Below are 19,809 nucleotides of genomic sequence, written 5' to 3' on the forward strand. Positions count from 1 at the left end.
ATATATATATATATATAATACTGAATCTAGGAGCAGAAAAAAACAAAAATCACAGGATTATGTCTTCATCAATTATTTTAATAATAAATCCAAAGAATGGGTTAATCGGACAGTGGTGAGTTAGGGCAAAATAGACACTATCGTCAGTGCTTGACTAACATTGTACTGGAACCATATCTGCACTGGCAAGACCAGTCTTAGGGTGGGAAAGAGTTCTAACTGGAGAGTTCTCTCCTTGCCATAGTCCATGTGCGTCAAGCTTTTTAATCACAATTTGGCTTCGCAAATAGAACTGTCTATAAACAGAATGTGTTGGTAATACGAATACAAGCATTTTTAGAAGGCATGACAAGGGGACTTTTCATTGTAAATTAATACACTGGAATTTTTGGCTTATGTATCAGTCTTTTTTGAATTAGGTTAGTGTGAGTCATTAGCCCCAATTCTAGTGACGTCAGCATCAGGATTAATATTCTAAACTTGTAGGGCTAAGAACCGAACTTCTAATTATGGTAACCTACCTTTGACCGTGCCCCCTAGAGACCACAGCCTGCCAGCATCTTGATATCATCACCTTCAAATTTCCAACACAATCTTGCAACTGAAGCCTACACTCCTTATGGCTTACGAAGGGCATTTATGTGTATGTTTAAGTGTTTTATGTATAAAACTAAAACTAAGCAATATTTATAGATGGCTAACAATATGCTTAGAACTTACTTAAGCACTTCTTGTGGCTGACAATAATAAGGAATATAATTATAATAATGGCAAAAATTTATATAGCACATATTTTGTGTCAAGCACAGTTCCTAATGCTTTGCTTATGTATACCCTTTGAACCCTCACTATAAACCCATAAGGTAAGTGCTGCTATTATTCCCATTTTCAAATGAGGAAACTAAGACTTAGGGAGTTCAGTTGATTTATCCAAACAGCCAGCAAGCAGCAGAAGTAGAACTTAAATATGTGATTTTGACTGAAAGTAGAATGCCATAGGACCTTCTGCTCACAGCAATGCCAAAGTTGTTTTAGCTAGTAAAGAACTGGAAAAGCTGTATACAATATTATTAATAATCTTTTTGAAAACATCAGATGGTTACCAAGACAACAGGGATCTATGCTCCAGGACGTGGGGGAGGAGGGAGGCAAGAGAGATGAGTCTGACATCTGGTATCTTGTTACCCCTTAAAGCTGCCAGGTATAATGGATGGCTCAAAGCCTGAAAAGCGAAGTGGTTTCAGACTTGGACTTTCCAAAGAGAAGTTGCCCTTAGACACCCCAGGTTTTTTAACACAACCCTGTAGAACTACAACCCAGAGGTAGAGGTGAATCTGAAATAAACCAGCTAATAAATGACTGAAGTTCATTTGACTCTAATTGGACTCAAATTATCTGCTTCTAGTCTAGCAATCCATCAGAAGCAAAGACTACATCTTCGCAGAGGGAAGATAACATCGTCTAGAGCCTCAAATAATTTCTACGACTTTTCATTTAAAATATCTGACAACTAATAACAGAAAAGAAAAATCCCCAAATATTGGGAAATTATACACTATACTTCTGAGTAACATAGGCTTTAAAAAATCATAATGGTAATTAGGAAAATCTTAAGTGGACAGAAAGTCACAGATCCAGATTTAAGATTCAGATGTAGATATGCTTAAATTTAAGGATCCAAATACATATATTAGAAAAGAAAAAGAAGTCTCAAAATAAACTACTTGAGCACCCATCTCCAGATGTTAGAAAATGAACAGCCAATAAACCCAGAGAATTTAAAGGGAAATGAATATACATGGGGGTGACTTTAAAGGGAAATAATAAAGAGAGGGGAAACATTATTGATATTAAAAGCTACTATATAATAGACAGGATTTCAAAACCTCAAAAGCACTGGTGCTCTGAAAGGATTACTAAAATTGACAAGCATTTAGGACAAGGAAAAAAAAAACAGAGAAAACACAAATAACCAACATCAGGAATGAAAAGGTAATATATCACAGATTCTACAAAATTTAGCAACAGCATAAGACAATACGACATAAGAGAATTTTATGCAAAGAAATTTGAAAATTTAGATAAAATATACAAATGCCCATAAAAAGCAAAAACATATAGAAGTATGACTAGTTCTTTTCAATGAAAGATATTTAAAAACTTTCCCACACAAAAAAAGCCTCTTGTCAACTTCTAGTAAACATTTAATAAAGAAAATCTTGCAGATAATTGAAAAATAGACAACTCTTCTCAGCTCATTTTATTATGCCAGCCAGCATAACCCTGATTTCAAAACCTGACAAGAATATTACAAGGAAAGAAAATACATGTCAGTATTCTTCACAAAAATAGATTTAAAAATCCTAAACAGGTATTCACCAACCGAATCCAAAAATACATAGAGAAGGTTAATAGATCATAACTAATTTGGTTTTTTTTTTTTTTAGAAAGGCAATGTTGCTCTAACACTAGTCATTATAATTCACATATTTAAAAAAAAGGACAAAATCATACACTTATCTCAATAGATATAAAAAATGCATTTGATGTAATTCCACAATCACTCATTATTTTTGTAAAAAAAAAAAAAAAAGAAAAGAGCAAAGAACTCTCAAAGCAGAAATAAAACTTCCTTAATCTGATAACTCTCAAAACAGAATTAAAATTTCCTTAATCTGATAAAGGATATCTATTAAAAAACCTATAGCCAACAATCACACTTATTTTTTTTAAAGATTTTATTTATTTATTTTGAGAGAGACACAGGAAGTGAGAGAGAGAGCACAAGCAGGGGGAGCTGCAGGCAGAGGGAGAGGGAGAAGCAGCCTCCCCACTGAGCAGGGAGCCCGATGGGGAACTAGATCCCAGGACCCTGGGATAATGACCTGAACCAAAGGCATACGCTTAACCAACTGAACCACCCAAGTGCCCAACAATCACACTTACTGATGCAGTGTCGAACACATCCCCCTGAAGGCCAAAGTAAAATAAAAATGCCAGCTATGACCACATTTATTCAGGTTTATACTAAAACCCTTTTCCAGGGCAACAGAGAAGGGAAGAAAAAAAAAGATGTAAGGACTGGAAAGGAAAAAAATAAGGCTGACATTATTTGCAAATATGATTATCCATAGAAAATCTATAAGAATCTTCAAATATACTATTAGAATTAATATTTAAATAAGGCAAAGTCAATGAATAAAAAGTCAATGTAAAATGTAAAAGCTATTAGAACCAATTTCTACATAGAAATAAGTGCCCAGTAAATAAAATGTTTCAAAAATACTATTTAAAATGGGGGAAATCACCTAGGGGAAAATCTAATAAAAAAGGCATCTACACAGAGAATTAGAAAACATTATAAAGAGATTTCGTGTGTATTGTTGGATTAAGGAAATGCATATATTTACTAATCTTATGGGAAACCAGATTTTTCACCATGGAGGAAAGAAAACACAAATATGGAATAGAAGAAAAAAGAGAGAGAATATTATGTCATTACCTTGGAAGTAGGGACATCAGTTAAAAAAAAAAAATTAACATTTGCTGGTTCAGTCTGCCAAAAATGCCTACAATCAATAACAGCCCAGTAACAAAGAGTTACACCTAATACTCAAATATCGACTTCTATTTCTCATTTTCACTAATAGAAATGAGGCTTCTTGCAGAAATAGCTGGCTACAGGAATGGGAAAGTATAGGTGAGTCTGAAACTCTTTTTGTAAGAAAGAAAGGAAATCTTCCAAAACCAAAGAGACACACAAAAAAGATACAGGAGCAAGTGAAAAGCAGCTCCCAACTGACCCAATCTGGAATTTTGAGAATCTAAATGAAAAATGAAAGTAACAAATCTTAAAAAATTGAAAAATAATGAAAGAATCCAAAAGTATATATTGATACAAAAAAAGGAAGGGAGGGAGGGAGGGGGAAGAGAAACTTCTTTACAGTAGGATGCCAAGTAATCTGGAAAAGTTGACAGAATTTAAAAATCACTGTTTTTTTGTTGTTGTTTTTTTTTTGTTTTTTTTTAAAATAATTTTTTATTAAGTTATGTTAGTTACCATACAGTACATACCAAGTTTTTGATGTAAAGATCACCATTTGTAACCATCGACAGTAATAACATTTGGACAGTAATCATCAACAAATGCTGAATCTAGTGACTAATATGTGTTGAGAACAGGATGTTTACAAAATTTCAAAGTTAATTGTCGGATACCACCTTGAACGAAGCAGTCACACTTACCACCAGACCCAACATTACTTTTGGAATATTTCTCCCTGAAATATTTAATATTACCCTAAACATGAATTTAAATAGTTAAAAAACATAAATTGAGATTCTACAAAAATAACTAGCTAGTATTCTTTCAAAATATCAGTGTCATAAAAGATAATGAAAAGCTGAGGATCTCTTCTAGAGTAAAGAAGATTAAAGAAATATAACAATGAAAATATTTGGTCTTGGATTTCCTCCTGGAACAAAAGCAAAGACAAAAAAAATCTATAAAGGACATTATTAGAAAACTTGTTGGGGCGGCTGGGTGGCTCAGACCATTAAACATCCAGCTCTTGATTTTGGCTCATGTCATGATCTCAGGGTCTTGAGATTGAGCCCAGTGTTATTATCCAGACTCTGCAGGGAGTTTGCTTTTCTCCTTCTCCTTCTGCCCCTCCCCCCACTCATGCACTCTCCCTTGCCCCCCCTAAAATAAGGATGTAAATCTTTTTCAAAAATTTCTTAAAAAAAAAAAAGTTGGCAAATATGGCCTGTATTTAGATAATAGTATCATCTCAACATGAAATACCCTGAATTTAGTAGTCTTATTGTGGTTATTCAACAGGATGTCCTTGCTTTTAGAAGATGAGTGCATTATTATTTGCATATGAAGAATTACAATATCTGTGGCTTGCTCTCAAATATTTCAGACAAAAAAAAAAAACAGGTGAAGCAAATGTGGGAAAACGTTGACATCTGGTGGAAGAGTATATTGTTCTATTCTTGCAACTTCTCTATAGATTTAAATTTTTTAAATAAAATATTGGAAGCAAATATTTAGAAGAATCAAAAAAGACCTAAATAAACAGATGGACAGACCATGTAAACAGATTAAAATACTCAATCTGGTAAATACTAAATTCTCCCAAAACTGATCTATAAAATCAATGCAATTCTCTTTTTTTAAGTGATCTCTATGCCCACCTTGGGGCTCAAACTCACAACCCCAAGATCAAAAGTCATAGGCTGTACTGACTGAGCCATCCAGGCACCCCTAAAGTCAATACAATTCTAATCAATATCTCAAGAGTCTCCTTTTTAGGTAAAAATTGACAAGCTAATTCTAAAATACACATATAAAGAGTCATGAATAGCTGAGACAATCCTGGAAAAAAAATAAAGTTGAGTACTCACTCTATTGGAAATCAGTATTTATCAGAAAGCTACATAAATTTATTTGGTATAGTTCTAGCACATGTCTAGATAAATACACTAATGGAATGGAACAAAGGATCCAGAAATAATCAATACGTGTATAGATGTTTATTTGTGACACTGTATCAGGGAGGAAAAGACAAACTTTTCAATAAATGGTACAGGGTCAATTTGATATCAACATGAAGAGATAATGAAAATTGGCCCCTACCTTCCACAATGCACAAAAATTAAATCCAGGAGAACTATAGATCTAACTATAAAAGAAAAAATGATAAAACTTCTAGAAAATAATAAACAAAAGTGGCTTCATGACCTTGGGTAGGGAAAGACTTTTAACAGGACACAAAAAACACTAACTGTAAAGGTAAAGACTAAAAAATTAAACTATATTAAAACGAAGAACAACAATTAATCAATAGATATCATTCTGAGAGTGAAAAGGATAGCTAGAATAGGAAAAAATATATTTCCAGAACATATTAATGAAGTCCTTGCATCTTGATCACAGATTAAACTAGAGATCAGTAAAAAAAGAAAGTCTAACAGAAAAAAAATAGGAGAGACTTGAAGGTACATCACAAAACAGGACATCCAACTGGTTAATAAACATGAAAAGGCACTCAACTTCATTAGTTACCAGGAAAATGCGAATTAAAACTATAATGAGATACCACTTTACACCTACAAAATTAGTTAAGATTTACAAAGACAAACAATGCCAAATTTTGGATGGGAAGCTGGGCAACTAGAACCCTCATACAATGCTGGTATTTATTAAATTAGTGTGGTAACTTGGAAATATACATAGGCACATACACATATATATGAAATAAGTATGTATACATGCATATGTGTGCATGTATGAAAATATACATATGTAAGAATGCTAGGATATTCACAGAAGAATTATTTTCAGCAGCTAAACCAAAGTCCATCAGCAATAGAATCAATAAATAAATTATGGCCTAATCACCCTATGGAATACTATACACCAATAAAAATTAACCACAGCTCCATGCAAAACATGTAGGAAAATCAACATACTACTGAGGGAAAGAAGATACACAAAAACAAAAACATATTGTATAACCCCTTTATTTTTACTTAAAAACAAGAAAAAATAATCCATGGTGTTCTAAGTTAGGAAAGCTATTTCCTTTGGAGAGGAAAAGGTTGATAGTGATCAGAGTGATATAGTGATCAGCTGTATACTTACAATTTGTGTAGCTTTGTGTATGTTTTACTTTGATAAAAATGTTCATAATTTTCAAAAACTGTCTTACTATTCAATTTTTGTTTCCACTGTGGTTTGGAAAGAATAAAGGACAATGACTTTGTGGTGTTACTGATGTTATTTAGAAAATTACTTTTATCTTTTAGTAGAGAGGGGCGGAAATGATAGAGAAAAAACTTGTCAGCCAGTAAAACTAAAATTCCTGAATCACTGTATCCTCGGAAAGGACTGTCACCACTGGTACCCCGTGGGTTAGACCACAGGCGGCCCTACCTGGGTCAGTCACCCAGAAATCACATTCTCCACCTACCTGTGCCTCAGCCTGTTCCTCTTGACTTCGTTGATTACATTAAACGTGTCAGTAACTTCTCCATCTGTGAAGACAAAAAGCTGTCGAAAGAAAGAAGACATTCATCAAATCTCTGTGAAGATCATTTTTAAAATACTGGAATTCGCCCTTGGAAAAAATCGACCATTTCATTGCAGAGACTGATGTCTCCTCAGACTGGCACGAGGTCCCTAACTTGCCACAGTCACTTGTACCACGTTCTCACAAGGTTTCCTGGGCGCCTGGGATTTTCCTCACCTCCCTCTACTCGTCTCATCTAAGGTTCTTGTGGCACTCTGCAAAAGGACGTCCGTCACCCACAGCCCACAGCACGGAGCTAAAGAAGACGAACTCTATGACATGCCTCTTGTCCTTTTCTCTTTACTATAGGATAGAAGACTCCAAATTATATATCATATTTTAACAATCCTACAACAAAGCTCAGGGGATGGATTCTTGAACAGAGATTTTTCGTTCCCTCTTTCGCCTTCTATCAGCTCTCTTCCAGTTCCTACCTGAAGGGGGTGGCCCTCAATGGAAGGTTCCCTGTAAATGATCTGGAGTGGCGTCAGGATTTCTGTGCCCCCCAGGTCAGCCTGCATAAGCTTAACTCTCTTCAGTGCCTCCTCCATGGTCTGCTGACTGTATTTCACACTATTCCTGAGAAAGAAACAAACATGCCCAATGACATCGTCCTGTTTAACATCATGCAGTACCAAGTCCCTGAACTGAGAAGCCCCCACTGTAAACACCCTCACCTGAAACACCCAATGCCAAAGTCAACTTCCTTCAAAAATCTAGTCCTTTAAAGTATCTTTCTGGACTCTCAATGGGCTTTCTAGAAACTTACGGAAAGAACGCCTCATAGGAACTTCCAAATCCATAGACATTGAAATAACAGCCTAATGGCAAACTCTTCAGCAGCAAAATCAGTGTTTCCTGAAGGAAGAGAGTATGGAGGACAGTGAGAGAAGATCCTCTCAGACCCACAGATGCTGCCAATCTAACTGCTGAGGGGGTGGACCTTCGCCCACTTCATGAGTCCGGGCCCTTATATTCCAGGGCTAGCCTCAGGGTGGTCATGCTAGATGTAGCTCAGATGCGGAACACACCCAAAGTTCCAGATGGACTCTAATTTAACTGCTGAGATTCACCCCCACTTGTGCGTGTTCCCTGACAGAGAAAGGAATGAGCTTACCTTGGCTGCCTCTATGCGAAGCTGAGATTGATCCTGTTTACTTATGGGGCATTGCATACTTCCCGAGCGGTCCATGAGGAAGACGAATTCTCCACAGATAACTGGTGACGGAGCTTCTGGGATATTGGGGTAGAAACACACCATCGCAGACGGATCTTTCATGAAACCATCTACTTAGAAAGGATAAGGACACTGTAATATGAAAAGGAACTCAAGAATGCGAAAGACCTCAAGAATCAATTGTAGTGAGTTAGAGAGGGAGCTGAGAAAATGCAGACCTAAAACACTGTTTGATCTTTATTCTGTGTCTGCTGGCAAAGGGTTTGAGGTGAGTTATAAACATAAAAGATATAGAAGCAGAAAAGATATGAAAGAGAAAAAAGAAGGTAGAGCTTACCAGCCACAAGCAATAATGAAAATATATAATTGGATGCTAGTTTCCTAGCAGCTAGGTAAATGAGTGAAATACATGAAGTTAAAATGTTCCAGCATTTGCCAGAAGAATCAAGCTAATTTATTTTCAGAGACACCTTCCTTTCAAATCAAATCAATGGGAAATTTATCACGTGGGTCCTTGTTTAAGTCTTTCATTACACTTTTGACAACATGATGCTCATGAGCAATGCTTACGTTGACAAATTGCAAGAGCTGAGAGTATAGTGTCAAACACACCAAGGAAAGTCCGTCTGCTTTGGGTATGAAACATCTCCAGAACTAGGATGTGTTAGACTCTAAGAGCACCACCCAAACAATACCATGCAGGAAACCATGGGAGAGGGCCTCTGTTACCAAGTTGTCAAAGCTTTGATTTTATTTTGAGGAACAAGTGAAAACTGCTGCAGGAATTAGAATGTTAGTATTGAGATAGAGATGAAATGAGAATGGCTGGTTTATATCCACTTATTTTACAGTATAGAAAATGTAAATTAACAAAGAGTGGAATTCCAATATCCTATTTTTATACAGTGATTCCGGGATGATGCATTTAAATTCTCATTAGCCTTGAGATTCAGTATGCCTGCAGGACATGGCTTGGTTTAATCCCTTAATCCTGGGATATTCCAATGACCAAACTGGCTTCCAAATAAAATGGGTGCAGCTCAGCAAATATTTGCATACACACTGGTTCAAGGATAACTTCTAAAAAATCCAGATCTCTAGATACATGGTGCAAGAGTAGCTTTTTTTAACAGGAAAGGTAAATTCCCTTCCATTTTAAGAGACAGCTGATTTTAGTGGGATTAGCACTAGACTGGTAAATCAGAAAGGTTGCCATGACAATGAAATAAGTACATATCTCTAATGTGTTCAGAACAACACCAGATACACAGTGTGCACTATCTAGGTATTTCTACTATAACTCCTTTGGTGTGACTCAAGTTATTTTCACCTACATGAGTTTCTGCTTCCTCATTTTTAAATAAGACATTTCAAGCCCTAGCTCCTCAGTTTGCTAGCCTCAGTTTCTTCATCTGAAGAATCCAAGTGGTAATACCTGCCTCAAGATTATTTTAAGGGTTAAGTGATATCATACATTTAAGGAACTCAACCTAGGTCTTAGGTTAAACTCTAAATAACAATTTTAGAAAGTTTTAATAATTTTTATATTATTTTTATTAAATTATACATACAATTTTTAAAAAATCATGTTCTTAATATGGTTAAGTACATGCTAAGTTTAAAAAAATACATATTTTGTATTTTCATCATGTAGTGGAATGCTTCATTTGGCAGAACTCTCAATGGTTTTAGTGAGCCAAGCTGCCAGTTGTCATTTGCTTCTTTATATGGATGGGAACAGCAAGTCGTCTTGACCAGATATATGATCTGGAAAGCCAGATTTGAGTGGCTTTGCTAGAAGGGATTCACAAGATCATAAACGCTGCCCCTAATGTCCCCCTCTGGCCTGCAGAGCCCACCATAGGAACAGATGAGGAATTCCACATAGGGACCAAGGGAACTGCTTGGAAGGAAAGGAACTGAGATCTCAATTCATACCTTTTAAGATTCAGCCTTATAAAACTTTCTGTGCTGGATTAAAATAATCCTGACTGAAGACCAGACTCCCGCTACTGTCGGAGTATTTCATGGACACTCAAGGGGGAACCCACCAAAGGGAAAGGGCAGAACCAGTACAACTAATGTACAGAGAGAGCATGGAGCTTCACAGAAGAGGAGCTAGAGCAAACCTGGTTGAGATTGGGAGCCCCTCTAACGGCTTTAGTATGGACAGCTTGCCTGGAGGAAAAATGGTCCAACAAGTGAGGACAAACTAAGGAGCTCTCAGCAGCCTTGACCAAACATTAACAATGAGGCCAAAGAGGCCTCCAGAGGATGGCCTATGGAAGACTAACTACAGGAGATTGTCTTCACAGTGGTTGTAGTTACAGAAGTAAGAACCTAACCCAAGCTATAGCACTTTGACTATGACTGCTCCCAAACATCCATCCACTCAACCAATGCGGAAAATGCTTCAGAAGTGGCAGGATCTTTCTAGTTAAGCTTCATGGTCCCTGCAATCCAGGGGCATGGCTGCCCAGGAAGGCCCCAAGAGAGCAACGGACTGACATGGGTGATATCAGTTATTATCATAAGAAAAAGTACACACATAGACAGGAAAATTTAGAAAATATGAGAAATTAAAGAAATTAAGAAACTAAATGTATTAAGAAACTAAACTTATTTGTTTATTTACAATACACGAGAAACAAATAAACAAATCAAAAAATGGGCAGAAGATATGAACAGACACTTTTCCAATGAAGACATACAAATGGCTAACAGACACATGAAAAAATGTTCAAAATCATTAGCCAACAGGGAAATTCAAATCAAAACCACACTGAGATACCACCTTACACCAGTTAGAATGGCAAAAATTGACAAGGTAAGAAACAACAATTGCTGGAGAGGATGTGGAGAAAGGGGATCCCTCCTACATTGTTGGTGGGAATGCAAGTTGGTACAGCCACTCTGGAAAACAGTGTGGAGGTCCCTTAAAAAGTTAAAAATTGAGCTACCCTATGACCCAGCCATTGCACTACTGGGTATTTACCCCAAAGATACAGATGTAGTGAAGAGAAGGGCCATATGCACCCCAATGTTCATAGCAGCATTGTCCACAATAGCTAAATCGTGGAAGGAGCCGAGATGCCCTTCAACAGACGAATGGATAAAGAAGTTGTGGGCCATATATACAATGGAATACTACTCAGCTATCAGAAAGAACGAATTCTCAACATTTGCTGCAACATGGACGGCACTGGAGGAGATAATGCTAAGTGAAATAAGTCAAGCAGAGAAAGACAACTATCATATGATTTCTCTCATCTATGGAACATAAGAACTAGGATGATTGGTAGGGGAAGAAAGGGATAAAGAAAGGGGGGGTAATCAGAAGGGGGAATGAATCATGAGAGACTATGGACTATGAGAAACAAACTGAGGGCTTCAGAGGGGAGGGGGTGGGGGAATGGGATAAACCGGTGATGGGTAGTAAGGAGGGCATGTATTGCATGGTGCACTGGGTGTTATACGCAACTAATGAATCATCGAACTTTACGTCGGAAACCGGGGATATACTGTATGGTGACTAACATAATATAATAAAAAAATCATTAAAAAAAAAAAAAGAAACTAAACTTAGTCTTAGAAATTCAGAGACTAGGGTGAGATGAAAAATTTCTGGAGATGGATGATGAGGGATTATCAGATTTGGAAATCTTTGATAGTGTGAAAAGTGAAAATGTCAAATCGTTATTTTTATTTTGTTTTTTTCCTACAAATGAATGTTTACTTTTTTATTAACGTATAATTAATATACAGTGTCATATTAATTTCAGGTATGCAACATAATGATTCAACAACTCTATACATTACTCAGCACTCCCCACAGTAAGTATAGTCACCATCTGCCATCAAACAACATTATTACAATCTTATTGACTCTATTCCTTGTGCTCTCCTCTTCCTCTCTGTGACTTATTTATTTTGCAACTGGAAGTGTATACCTCTTAGTAAAATAGATAATAGATAAGGGGAGAGAATGGGAAAAAAATAATGTAAGGGATTAAGAGATACAAACTTCCAGTTGTTTTTATTTTATTTTAATTTGCACTTGTACCCACTGATCATTATCGTTTATGTTTGTAAACCAGTTGTGTTTCCTCTTGTGAATTATTTGTCCATGTCCTTGATCCAATTATCTACTGATCCACTTAAAGCTGTCTACAAGACATAAGCATGTAGCTAGATTCTCTTTGTATCTAACCATTTTTGCACACCATAATGTAAGCTATTTGAATGTTTCACCCACTACTGAATAGGAGGAACGAAAAGTGAGGGTAATTCCAAGACAGGAGTTCCCCTTTAGACGGTAGTGATGGTAGTGACCTACAGAGGAAGAAAGAGAATACCTCGGTTGTCTTTAGGTTGCCCCATCTCCACGGCTACAGTGGGGGTATGCACCTCACTGTAGTAAATCAGGAGTTCCACATCTCGATCAAATTTGTGTCCTTCAGCCAAGGAAACCTAAGTTGAGACCAAGCAAAAGATCCATTGTTAGAACTATCCCTGCTTGCTGCGTGCAGTGGAGGTCAGGGCTGAGAGCTACAGGCTTCTTCCTATAGTGTGGTCGGGAACAGGGACAAGAATTGAGAGAAGGCTCTGGAGAAGAAATGGGGATAAAGAAGGAACAAAGTGGGATTCTCTCTAGTTAATAGGTAAAAGTAAGGAACATTTTGGAAGGACTGAATGAGGAACAAGATCAGAACCCAAAGGACAGGGGTGCTGGCAATAACAGTGCTTCCTTATGAATTACCTGGGCAGAAGTCTTATCTTCTCCAAGGTACTCAATAGGACTGAAGGGGCAGTTGGATTGGATCCTCTCAATGCCGTGCTGGGAACTGATGGTGGCAACCATGCTGAATGTATAGGGCAGGTCCTCCAAAGGAACTATCGGAGTCTTCATATCAAGGCAACTGTCTTCAAACGATCCTACAAAAAGTTGCCTTAGTTCTGTTTCCCCTTCCCACACTTCTTAGCACCCCTACAACCTTGAGGGGGTTTCCCAGATTATATCGCCCACCACTGGGATTTGAAAGGAAAGGATACTCACCAGAGCCACGGTATCGAGGATTCAAGACAGCCGGAAGCACGTAGCGCAGGGCTCCATCTGCTTCCAAGGGCAGTTCCTGAACATACTTCAGGGTGAGTGCCACCTTCGACCCTGGGTTCAGGTTCCCCACATTGCAACAGAAGACGTCCCTGGAGTACTTGTCCTCCTCCAGTAGGAAAGCTTGGCGGCGGTTGCTGATGGCACTCTCATAGATGCTGTGGGCCTCAGGAGAACAGGGAAAGAGAGGCAATATCAAAGGTGGCTTGGTTGAATGAAGAGACAAGTAGCACAGGAAACAAAAGCTGATGGAGAAGGCCTGTGAAGCTCACGTCTACACTTTGAGTGCCTCTGATTGATTCCCCCCACCCCAGAGGAGTTTAGGAAAATAGCAGCTAGAGGGAAGTAGAAGAAACATTCCACATCAGCACTTTTTGTGAAGGCGTCTTTGTAGAGATCCTAAGACAACGCATTAAGGAAATAAGAAGGGAGGAGGTAATCTACTCATCCCTAATACCTTCTTCTTCTCCTGTAATTCTGCTTTAATTTTCTTCCCATCCACCACGGCCTCAAAGCTGTAGACAGCTGAGTCGTCATCCATGGGGAACACAAAGAAGGTCTCCAAAGGCACTTCCTCCTCATTCTCATAGTTTAAGGTAGCAGACACACCAGCCACAAACTCACGAATGGACAAGGTCACACCGATGCTCTTCAGGGGTACTGAAGATAGACCAGAGTTCAAGAGGTGAATAAACTTTAATAGAAGGCCTCCTGCCTGCCAGGCATGGGGCTGGATGCCAAAGATACACTGGCAAGTAAGGGTCATGAATCAGGCTTACCTGGTTCCTCTTTGCGGGTTAGTAGGCCACCGGGGAGCACCATGGTGATGCAGGGCTACTGTGGAAAAGACGCATTATGAATACAGTGACATGCTGGGGATTATCTATTCAAATACCAGACTTTATGTGCTTCTCTCCAGCGTAAGAATATATTCAGAGGACTAATGATGGAGCTGGAAGGAGAAAGAAGCTATAAAGAAGGGGACAAAGATACCAGTAGTAAGGCTCCTCCTAAATGCCAGACCCGAATGGGGGAAGCTGTAAGATTCCAAGGCCCCACTAACTGGAAAGTCTCCAAAACACCCCGAGGCTGGTTCAAATATCAGTTCCACTTTTTCACAAGTGTATTTAATATACCATTCCTTAGGTACATGGAATAAGTGTAATTAACTGCACCCCTGTGAACCTCAGTATTCTCTTTCTAAAATGAAAACCATATACCTTTTTGTCATATATGCATATGTGAATTCATATACGGAAGTCCCTAGAATAGTGCCTGGCCTATGGGAAGCATTTAGTCAATGCTAATAGACTAGTGTTGCTCCTGTTATAATTATTACAGTTGTTAAACAGACCTCGGCTATTACTTTGACTCATGCTACCAAGAGACCTTCTTCATAAGAAACTGCTTGATCCAAAATGGTCCCCTGCAATTTACATCACTTCCCTTGTGACTCTTCTTTTGGGGCTCATAACTGAAATACTATTTGTTTCCTCTGCCCAAGGTATTCTAATATACATATATAAATATCATATAGGCAACACATCCTCTATTTTAAATCATGCCATCCTAACTGTATCTTCCACGTTTTATTATAATCTTAGACAACCACTTCATGTGAGACGGTAACAAGGAGATAAATTTACATACTGAGATTACGATTTACATTATAATTCTTTTATCTGGAGAATCAGCTGGTGGGTCTGGTCCTAGTCATAGGCCCTAGTAGCCCTGGAAGCTGCCCTCCGACCATTCTGAACAGAATCACTTGTGACCTTGCCTCTCCCTGCTCTGTCAAGGGTGACACGAGCTGCGATGTCCAGCACAAGTTAGGGGACTTTTCACTGAAAATACAACTTAAGGAACTAAAATAGGATTGCCTGGTGCACAGAGAATGCCGAAGGAAAGTGATATTAACGTGCTTATCCAGAGTCCCAGGGCAGATGAGTCATGGGGAAGCCCAAAGTTCACTCAGGAACCCACAGTCCAGAAAAACATGGAGGCTCTCGAGAAAGGCAACTTTCCTTCCTAGAACAACACCCCCCTCAAGGATCCTGAAGCTTTTGGCAGAAATACTTCTAGGCCTTCTTATGCTCAATCCAATCACCATGTAAAACCTCACACCCTATCCCCATCCGGAGCAATATCCATGTGGCTCATTCGTGGAATAGCAACGGTGCCTCTTGTGTATGGTGTCCCATCTCCACACATCAGCACCAATAAATCAGGCTTCTGGTTTGCTGTTTGTTATTTTAAAGAACTGGATAAAAACTGAGCGCGGGTAAATGGCTCGCATTTGATAGAAACACAGAGGGCAGTAACAGCTGTAGGGAGAGGAGAGAATGCTCAGGAAAAGGGGTATCACGCAGATGCTTGACTGGGGTGAGATCTCTAGTGCAACAGGCTGGCGCTGGGGGGAGGGAAGAATTTCTAATAACATCAGCAGGAAGCTTAGAACAGGACAAGGACCCAGGACACAGGGGCACAACGGCTAAAGAAACGTGTCAGGCACGCAAAGCTCTAAGGCTTGGCAGTGCTCACCAAGGGTGGTTTTCAGGTGAAGAGACAAAGCAGAGAGGTGTCTCCTGCAAAAAAAACAAAAACAAAAAACAAACAGAAAAACACAGCCTTGTGTCCCCACAACAAATCCCTCATTGAGGAAAATGTGCTTTTCTGCAGCTTCCGCCCCACCCTTCCCAGTACAAACTATGCTGGGTCACAATTAGTCCTCTGCCCCTCAGGATGGCATTTTAGAAATGCACCTAGCAACAGGTAGGCAGACTGACCACAGCAGCTGACCAAGGTCAAAGCGTTGAATCCCAGGCAGCTGGGAGAATTGAGGGGGGCTCCCTGAGCCGGGGGCTGCATGTTAAGGTGGACCCTCAGGAATCCAGGAGTCTTGGCACCCTGCGGTTCAGCCACCAGCCGGGGAGAGGGAGGAGCCGGCCGGCGAGCTAGTGGCGCAGCGAGCCACACCCCTGCAGCCTGTTGCAAGGAACCGGCTGAAAACTCGTGATCCAGCCCGAGAGGCTATTTGAATGCGGAGTGGGGCTTAGATAGAAAGAGAAAGTGATTTGATCTTTAAAGTTTCCGCTCCAGATTTGCGGTGTTCAAGCATTAACAGAAAGGATCAGAGTCGGCCCCTTGACTATCTCTATATGAAAGCGGTTAGGGGCTGAAATCAGGCTGGGGTCGCGAGTGGGAGAGGTTTTAAACTAAAATAAAAGAGAAATAAAATAAAAGAGAAGGAAAGTAAAAAGGGGGGGAAAGGACCTTGACAGGATCAGGGATGCCTAAATCCCCTATCCAGCCCCCAGAAGACTCCCCCTAAACTGCCAAACCTGCAGGAAAACCCCCAGGGACCTAACACCAGGACTCAATTCCCTACCCCTTGGGCTTGCAGTTAAAACTAGCCCCTGCAGATGTGGCGATGGGGAAAGAGCGGGTCTCAGCCATCAGAGTGAAGGGGTGGGATCCAGCCCCAGTGAGGGCTGCCGGTCACCTACCTTCTGCCGAAGTCTGAGGCCTCTGAGGACTCAAGAGTCACAGCCAGCAGGAAACAGCCGCTGTCAAAATTTCTGGGAAGACCTCCCTCTTCTAGGGACCGGTTATAAAGTAGCGACTACTTGATTAAGGGATCAAGGGAAAATTCCTCAGCCCTAGAACGTTTGCTCGTTTGCCTAGTCTCAGTGAGGGAACCATCAGAGGATAAGCAAAGGGAAGAGATTTTTTTTTTTTAAATCCGTGAAATGCTTGAACATCAACAATCACATCATATTTCTATAACAGACTTAATTATCAAGGGCTTACTGTGCACTGGGCCCTGTTAATAATGCTGTGTGTTAGACCCTGAACTTCATGGGCATTGTATCATTGACTCTTCGTCTTGAGTTTGAGTCATTTGTCCCAAGATTGCATCCTTCCTAACAGCATGGGGGGGTGGGGGCACAGGGGACGAGGAGACAGGGCAATGTTCACAGGGACCAAGTCTTCCAGTCTTGAGCGGTTTATGGGTTTTTCATTAGGATCATAAAATTACGGTGTTTGGATTTGGTTTTGGGGAGGTTTTATGTTGCTATTTTTTTTTTTTTTTGGATTTTTTGATGGTGGGGGTAACAATGTAAGTGAGAACATCAATGCTCATTTTCCTGGCTAAAGGACACTCAAAGCGATCAAGTTTCTTATGTCTTCTTTATTTCAAAATGATGTTAAATCTGACACTTAAAGAAACAATCATATTGCCATTGAGAATATGTATAGGATAAAGAGAATATATGTATGAAAACTCAGGTTGATTTTGGTCTCTGCAATGTCACTCGTGTTTACTTTCTCTGAGTTTGTTGTCTTATTTGTAAAATGAAAATAATGGCATACCTACCTCCCTGGGTTGTTATTAAAGCTTTAATGGATCTTAATGGAGGTGATATCTGTGCGTGTGTGTGTATGTATGCACGTGTGTGTATGCGTGTGTATACACACACGTATAGTAAAGCACAATATAAGCACAGATTCCATGGTATTATTAGTAGGCTTTAGGACTGCATTTTTTACATGTACCAAACTAATTGTGAGAGGGAATGATCCTGTTCTCTTGGTAGAAATCACATCTGGTATTGTTTCTCCTGACTGTAAATTCTGTTGGCTGCAGTGTCTGGTCAACAACAGGGAAATGCTGGAAAAATGGACAGAGTTTATCATCTGACCCAGGTGGACTAGAGAAATGAAAACTAGAAGTCTGCCACAGACTATACATGGCAGCGGGGTTGGAAGGAACTGAATCAGGAAACATACATATGGTTATTGGAAAGACACTTACATGAAAAGCCTTTGAACCTGGCACAATATACATAATTAAACAGACCTTTATAGCTATTAAAAATATGAATACATTTTATTTATCTGTTTATTCATACTTTGTGTAAACACAAAGTGAAAATAATTTCACTCTTTGCATATAGACTATTAAATGAATCCAATGATCAAATTTTTGTGTAAACAAAGAGTGAAAATAATCTCACTCTTTGCGTATAGACTATTAAATGAATCCAATGATCAAATTTTGAAAGAGAACATGTAATTCATTCTTTTAGTCAACATATAATTATTGGACTTCTACTGTAAGCAAGGCATTGTTCTAAACATTGGCATTGTGGCAACGAGAAGACACAAAGACCCTTCCCTAGCTGGAGTTTACATTACAGGGAGAGGAAATATTCAATACACAAATAAGCAAGTAAATAAACAAGAAAACATCTGGTAGTATAAATGCTTAAAGAAAACAAAATTTATAATATGATAGAGGATAAATGCAGCCTACTTTAGATTAGGTGTCTGTACCCAAAAATCTGTCCTCATGACTGCCGCATGCTAAGTACCCTCCAATATCAATTCTCCAGATGAGCCCAAGTTGAGCCAAGTCTATGGCCATTCAGAAGAAAGACATGTCCCAGCCTCCCTTAAAGCTAAGTGGGCTCTTAAGACGGAGTTCTGGCCAATGGGAAATAAAAAATGATGTGTGCAACATCACGCCACACCCTTCAGGGAAAAGATTATGACCTCCTCCTCACCTTCCCCTCTTCCTGTTCACTGATGGGAATGCAGATATATTCTGAGCCACTTTGGACTATGAAGACGAGGATGAAAACCCCTAAGAATGGAGACTCCACAAGACAGAGGGGTTCCAAGTCCCTGAGGCTTTCGTGGAGCAGAACCACTGCATTCGCACAGATTTCACAGGACAAAGTAGTGAATTTCTCTATGATTCATTACAGTTGTTTGGGCTCTGTGCCACACCTCCTTATCCTCCCTGACACCTGACTATGATCAACAAGAAGAGCAACTTTTAAAGCCAACAATCTTCTTTGGAATATGAAAAGCGTATTTACATAAAATGGAAAGAAAGGTCTGAATTATGAGAACAGTCTCTGATCCATTTCAGCACCTACCTAGACAACACATATGCCCTGCTTATGCCCGTGTGTGTTGATCAGAGAATGCTGCTTATTTTCATCCAGTTCTTTCGGCACTCGTTTCCCTTCCTGAAAGAAGAGCTGTTTCTGTTTCTGCATAGAAATCCTTAGCACGGGGGCACCTGGGTGTCTCAGTTGGTTAACGGTCTGACTTTGGCTCAGGTCGTGATCTCAGGGCCTCTGGGATGGAACCTCCTGTCCGGCTCCCTGCTGAGCGGGGAGTCTGCTTGTTCCTCTCCCTCTGCCCCTCCCCCTGCTCATATGGTCTCTCTCTCTCTCAAATAAATAAATAAAATCTTTAAAAAAAAAGGGAGATCCTTAATAAGGTCAGAACAAGGTGTTTTGGTCATCCCCTCATTTCCTGCTGTTCTCTCTCTTCTGTCTCTTAGCATCATGGAGTTTCATGTAAGTCTCCGGTTGTTTTTCTCTCTCGATGTTTCCTCAGTGATTCATCCAAGAGTTCCTCTTGTT

The 19,809-nt window shown here is 39.4% G+C and overlaps 1 protein-coding gene across 4 annotated transcripts in view; it reads right to left on the reverse strand.

The window, feature by feature from the left end:
• Positions 1 to 16,967, reverse strand: part of VWA5A (von Willebrand factor A domain containing 5A) — a 29,256-nt gene extending 12,289 nt beyond the window's left edge. Inside the window, exons 1-10 of one of the 4 annotated variants that reach the window (XM_008683628.2) lie at positions 16,876 to 16,967; positions 14,149 to 14,206; positions 13,827 to 14,029; positions 13,313 to 13,535; positions 13,016 to 13,191; positions 12,612 to 12,726; positions 8,197 to 8,369; positions 7,849 to 7,937; positions 7,514 to 7,658; positions 6,981 to 7,060 (exon numbers count right to left, since the gene is read on the reverse strand). In XM_008683628.2, the coding sequence (XP_008681850.1) occupies positions 6,981 to 7,060; positions 7,514 to 7,658; positions 7,849 to 7,937; positions 8,197 to 8,369; positions 12,612 to 12,726; positions 13,016 to 13,191; positions 13,313 to 13,535; positions 13,827 to 14,029; positions 14,149 to 14,191 (1,247 nt within the window). In that variant the 5' untranslated portion in view covers positions 14,192 to 14,206; positions 16,876 to 16,967. Of the gene's footprint in view, positions 1 to 6,980; positions 7,061 to 7,513; positions 7,659 to 7,848; positions 7,938 to 8,196; positions 8,370 to 12,611; positions 12,727 to 13,015; positions 13,192 to 13,312; positions 13,536 to 13,826; positions 14,030 to 14,148; positions 14,207 to 16,875 lie in introns of those variants that run through there. The other 3 variants (XM_008683627.2, XM_008683626.2, XM_040631095.1) reach the window with 3 other exon arrangements.
• Positions 16,968 to 19,809: the final 2,842 nt, after the last annotated feature.

The sequence above is a fragment of the Ursus maritimus genome, unplaced genomic scaffold (genome assembly GCF_017311325.1).
Source record: "Ursus maritimus isolate PB19 unplaced genomic scaffold, ASM1731132v1 scaffold_16, whole genome shotgun sequence".
Classification (NCBI taxonomy): Eukaryota; Metazoa; Chordata; class Mammalia; order Carnivora; family Ursidae; genus Ursus; species Ursus maritimus.